Here is a 6,000-nt window from a genome sequence, read left to right as displayed (position 1 = left end):
TGACAACTCCCCACTCCCTTATAATAGGAAGGCATAACCAACGAACAAAAGCATTCCAGCCATGATCATCATCTTTTATTCGTAGTATATCTAAGACTATATTTCCAATACAACCTTTTTTTTTTTTAAAGATGACAGTGTGCGTGATTTCAGGGAAATTCAGCCTACTTCTGGCAGGCCAAGCAACCAGGTTCCCTCACCATGTAGGACTACACAGTGAACACAACACCTGATGACATGTAAACTGGTGATGGGAAGTGTCATAGAGATAGGTAAACTAAAACTGGTTTCTAAGGCAGAAAACTGACCAAAGTCAATAGAAAGTTAGAAAGCCTTGCAGTATTTGTTCTGACTCTCTGCACTCTGATTTCAAACTCCACTGAGGTCAACTTAGCGATTCATCCTTTTTGCGGGGGGGTCAACAAAAAAAAGTACCAATTCAGGGTGACATACTGGTGAAACTGTTAGAGGGTTGCAGCATCTCTTCTGACTCTTTACCTGTGATAACACAGATACCAGGCTGTATCAGCCCCATTTTCCTTTGAGTAAACATCAGTTGCATGGAGAGGAGAGATTTGCATGCATGAGCAACTGGTAGTTGTCGTCGTTCGTGTTCTTAAAAAATCTCACTGAGGCCTGCATAGACATGTGCTGATGTTCCCACCAAGGATAAAGGACTGGTAAAACAGTTAGGGAGTTGGGCATAATGCCTTGTTGTATCTGTTCTGGCTCTTTGGGTTCAGACAGTAATGCCTGTGATTATACTGGTGCCAAGCTATACTGGTTCAAGTTCGCAGCCTTTAACTTAGATAAACATAGGTAGCAGGAGTGGCTGTGTGGTAAGTAGCTTGCTAACCAACCACATGGTTCCGGGTTCAGTCCCACTGCGTGGCATCTTGGGCAAGTGTCTTCTGCTATAGCCCCGGGCCGATCAATGCTTTGTGAGTGGATTTGGTAGACGGAAACTGAAAGAAGCCTGTCATATATATGTATATGTATATATATATGTGTGTGTGTGTGTTTGTCCCTCTAGCATTGCTTGACAACCGATGCTGGTGTGTTTACGTCCCCGTCACTTAGCGGTTCGGCAAAAGAGACCGATAGAATAAGTACTGGGCTTACAAAGAGTAAGTCCCGGGGTCGATATGCTCGAACTAAAGGCGGTGCTCCAGCATGGCCGCAGTCAAATGACTGAAACAAGTAAAGGAGAGCATGGAGAGAAAGGAAAGACTTGCATGTGTCGGTGACTGTTAGTCTTCCTCAAAAGCTTCTGATCAGGCCTGCATATACAAGTGCAGATGCGTGGTCAACATTAACTGATGGAGGCCCCACATACAACTGATTCCTAACAGGAATAATGACATAGGGCGGAGAGCTGGCAGAACCGTTAGCACGCCGGGCGAAATGCGTAGCCGTATTTTGTCTGCCGCTACGTTCTGAGTTCAAATTGCGCCGAGGTTGACTTTGCCTTTCATCCTTTCGGGTTCAATAAATTAAGTACCAGTTACGCACTGGGGTCGATGTAATCGACTTAATCCATGTGTCTGTCCTTGTTTGTCCCCTCTGTGTTTAGCCCCTTGTGGGTAGTAAAGAAATAGGAATAACGGCAAAATATACAAACCTTCCAACAGAAGTCTTCAAGAACTGGAGATGCTTTTATGAGACGAACAACTCGAAGAACCTTTGGAAAACAAAATAATTTAGAGTTATTACAAGCAAAAAAACAATACATCTGAAGGCTGTCATGTAATTCTTATGATACCAATCCTGTTGAGACTGCTTTTGACTCCATAATGAAAAAGAATCTGTCAAAAAATATTCATAATTATATTTCAAATTTCTCTCATAATTGTGACTTTCCTATTATGTGGTGGCATCATCCTCATCATCATTTACCAGACTTCACGGTCCATCATGGCAGTACGAAGGTCCTGTTGCTGAATGCCTGTATCCCTGGAGATTACATCAGGGTAGGAGAGTGTGCGCCCTCTGGTATTGCGAGTAGATGGCTTCCAGAGGAGAAGAGTAGAAATTACCTCTTTTTCAGCTCTACAACAATGTCCAGCAAACTGGACTCTCCTACCTTTCACAAGAGATGACACATGAAGGCACATGGCCAAGTGGATAGGATGTTACATTCACAATCATAATGTCGTGGTTTCAATTCCTGGACCAAATGGCATGTGTTCTTGAGCAAAACACTTCATTTCACATTGCTCCACTTCACTCAGCTGTGAGTAATCCTGCAATGAACTGGGATCTTTTTCAGGGGGAATATTGCCATGGAAATTGGGTAATTGGCATAAGAAAGTAATTACTGTCCCTTATTAGAACATTGAAGAATATGCAGTTTCTTCCTCTGTTCTATATATAAAAAAAAGTTTGGAAAACCATGCAGAGGCATGGACACTGTCTTTGCTCCCTTAGTTAAACCCCTAAAAGTTAGGGAAGAAGGAACAACACCCATAACATTTGCAAGCCACATTCCTAGTGAAGAGAATGCAGCTGACATGTACCTTGAACATTGGTTAACCAATTTATGTAGTAAAAACATAGGATTCAAGGATTTTATGAGGTGTGCTAGATCTACCTGCTCTCCAATTGCTGCAAATCTAAATTTACTGCCCATCATATTTAATTGTCATACAAAACCCCATTTCTGAATCAGATGCAGGCATGGCTGTGTGGTTAAAAGGTTTCGCTTTGAACCACATGGTTTCAGGTTCAGTCTTACTGTGCAACAACTTGGACAAGTGTCTTCTGATATAGCCCTGAGCTGATCAAATGGATTCGGAAGAAGGAAGCTGATAGAAGGAAACTGATAGAAGCCCATTGTATATTTGAGTGAGTGTGTGGTGGTGGGGTATAAATGTATGTGCCTCCTTGACTCTAAACAGGGTCCTAATTGTAAATAACAACACTTCATACAAGCAGTATTGTTTGCTTGTAAACTTTCATGGAAACGTGTCTAGTCATTGTGCTGCTCATTTTTAAAGGGCTAGGGCAGGAGTTCTCAGCCATTTTGTATCTATGGTTCCCTTCAATTGCTATTTTATTTTGTTGGACTTCCATAGCCATTCAGTGTCAAAAAACTAGTTTCATAAAAACTTCTGACAAAATTCATCATCATCATCATCGTTTAACGTCCATTTTCTGTGCTAGCAAAGGTTGGACGGTTCGACCGGGGTCTGGGAAGCCAGATGGCTGCACCAGGCTCCAGTCTGATCTGGCAGTGTTTCTACAGCTGGATGCCCTTCCTAACGCCAACCACTCCGAGAGTGTAGTGGGTGCTTTTTATGTGCCACTGGCACGGGTGCCATGGGAGGCTGGCAGCGGCCACGATCGGTTGGTGCTTTTTACATGCCACCGGCACAGAAGCCAGTCAAGGCGGCGCTGGCATCCACACATTGACTTGTATAGGTTGAACTATATGTAAAATGTTAGAGAAAGAAACCTAGCTGTTTCTTGCAATACATACTTCTAAAGCAAAATTCTTTAAAATACTATTGTGGGTCCCCAAATTTACTATTTTGTTGTGTGGGCCCCCAAAATCTTATATGGACCCTCAGGAGCCATATGGACCTTAGTTGGGAGCCAAACTACTAATCTAAGGGAAATATAACTTTGCTTAGAAACAGGTGAGGATTGGTAGTATGAAGAGCATTTTTCATTTTTCTTTTTTCATAAACTAGAACTCATAAGTTACGTTTATATATTTGTTGTGCAAGATTTTTTATGTGAAATCATGTGTTGAAACAGATATTGTTGTATTTCGGAATGGTCATTTTGCCAGTTTAGCCAATAAAAACACACGCACTATATATTTGGTGTTAGTTTGCTTCAGTGTTATTTATTTTTTACATTAATCTTAATTTTATTTCAGCCAGAGTTCTTTCGAATAAGAAAGAAGAAAGCAAAGGACCACTGATGCGGTCACAGGAGTGTAACGAAAGAACTCTGGCCGAAATAAGATTAAGATTAATGTAAAAAATAAATAACATTGAAGCAAAATAACACCAAATATATAGTGCGTGTGTTTTTATTGGCTAAATTGGCAAAATGACCATTCCGAAATACAACAGTAGGGCTCATAAGGCCAGGACTTAATCTGGCTTCCAAAGTAATGTAAGTGACTGAGATTATAAGAGTCTCCCTTGAATGGGATGCTAATCTGTCACATGAAAAGCCTTTGGCCATAGAAAGTCTGCCTCAACAAATTTCATCTGACCCATGCAAGCATGGAAAAGTGGACATAAAAAGGATAATGATAATAATGATGACCACATACAGATAGTGTTTCAAACAGAAACCTACACATTTAAATACTTACACCTGAAGAAATAGTTGTTCCTTTGAGTGTTTAAAAATATTGAATAAAATACGAGAACTGGTTACCTGAAAATATGTGAGCTGGGAGCGGTAAAGTCTGGGAATGATGTGCAATGTGGTACCTACAGCAAGCAGAAGTTCAAATTTGTGCACTGATCGCTTGAGGTATCCTTGGAAACCAAGACACCAGATTTTGAATAATGCTTCCAGATCAAAGAGTGCAGTAAACACAACCTGTGTTAGAGAAGAAAAACCAAATTGTTTCAACAAGGAGCATTAGAATAGAAAGACATTATTAAATACAAAACATCTAAATAAGAGTAACATTTTATATATATATATATATATATATATATATATATATATATAATATATATATATATATATATATATATATATACACACAAAATTTAGAGGACTGACCACCAAAAGTGGACAGCCTATATGCTAGATATAGACGTCAAAATCGCTATAATAAGTATTCATTTAACACATGCATGCAAAAATGGATGTAAGACAAATGAAAAAATAAATTTAGGTAAAGTGTCTTGACTGTTGTTGTTTAACCCTAGGCTAGCTCAGTGCTGATCTAGTAAACTTATAATCAAAGACATCTTAATCATAACCGTCTTGTATAAAAAATAACCAAATATTTATACCTCAGCATAATAAAATCCATCCAGTTTAGTGTTTGGATTTGTCTTATTATGGTCAAATGTTAAGCTGGCAGCGGTGAAAGCATTTAGCATTACCAACAACAGCAACGAGATGTGGAAGACATTGGAACGTAGGATCTTTTGGAATATGGGAGGTGCTCGGCCTTGAGCCTTGTCTTCGTCAATAAAAACAAGTTTCCACGTAACACCATCACTTTGAATAACCTACAGAAAAAAAAATATATATATATATCGTATAAACAGGTTTGGTGATACAAACTGGAAAACAGAATTCAAAACATGAGTTACAGAGTGACTCAAGGCATGAGAGTCTGAAAAGTGCCAATGCACAAATCTCTTGGCCCATGAGTCACTCTGTAACTTCTGCCAAATAATAAAAAAAAATTATATATATATAAGATCAGCAAAATTTAGATTCAGATGAATATGGTACTTAAGTTAAAGGCACCAGGATTTTGTATGGTATTATCCATATAAATCAAATTTTATTAAACACTGTAAGTATTACATCAGCTTTAAAATGTCAAGCAATCTTCAGCCACTTATAGAATTTTTTAATTAAACGGACAATACACATTCTTATACTTATTTCATTTGCCAACATTACAAAGAGGGTAGATACATAGACAGAGTGGTTAATTCTATATGTGGCTGAAGATTGCTCGACATTTTAAAACTGATGTAATATTTACAGTATTTAATAAAATGAAGTAGCATGAAACAATTGTACTACACTACCTTGGATATCCTTGTTGCTTATTTTGATACACACACACACACACACATACACCATCTAAGAATCCATAAGTCAGAAAAAATATGTACTTGTATATCTGTCAATAGAGTGGCAAATTAATCAAAGCATGCAGCAATCTAGATCCATTTTGGCCGATCTTGCCAAATCAGTTTCGCACTACTGACTCAATGAAGTGTTAACCCTTGCTCAGTTTGTTTTGTTATCTTTTTAATAACAATAGGTGCAATAGGTGCAAGT

The 6,000-nt window shown here is 38.7% G+C and overlaps 1 protein-coding gene across 3 annotated transcripts in view; it reads right to left on the bottom strand.

Moving 5' to 3' along the window:
* The window catches only part of LOC115222255 (sodium leak channel non-selective protein-like), a 114,726-nt gene that overhangs the window by 85,071 nt on the left and 23,655 nt on the right, over positions 1 to 6,000 (bottom strand). For all 3 annotated transcript variants that reach the window (XM_036511248.1, XM_036511246.1, XM_036511247.1), the window contains 3 exons: positions 4,989 to 5,210; positions 4,396 to 4,563; positions 1,622 to 1,681 (listed from right to left, as the gene is read on the bottom strand). In XM_036511248.1, coding sequence (XP_036367141.1) covers positions 1,622 to 1,681; positions 4,396 to 4,563; positions 4,989 to 5,210 — 450 coding nt within the window. The remainder of the gene's footprint in view (positions 1 to 1,621; positions 1,682 to 4,395; positions 4,564 to 4,988; positions 5,211 to 6,000) is intronic.

The sequence above is a fragment of the Octopus sinensis genome, linkage group LG19 (genome assembly GCF_006345805.1).
Source record: "Octopus sinensis linkage group LG19, ASM634580v1, whole genome shotgun sequence".
Lineage (NCBI taxonomy): Eukaryota > Metazoa > Mollusca > Cephalopoda > Octopoda > Octopodidae > Octopus > Octopus sinensis.
This window is presented reverse-complemented; position numbering and strand designations above follow the sequence as displayed.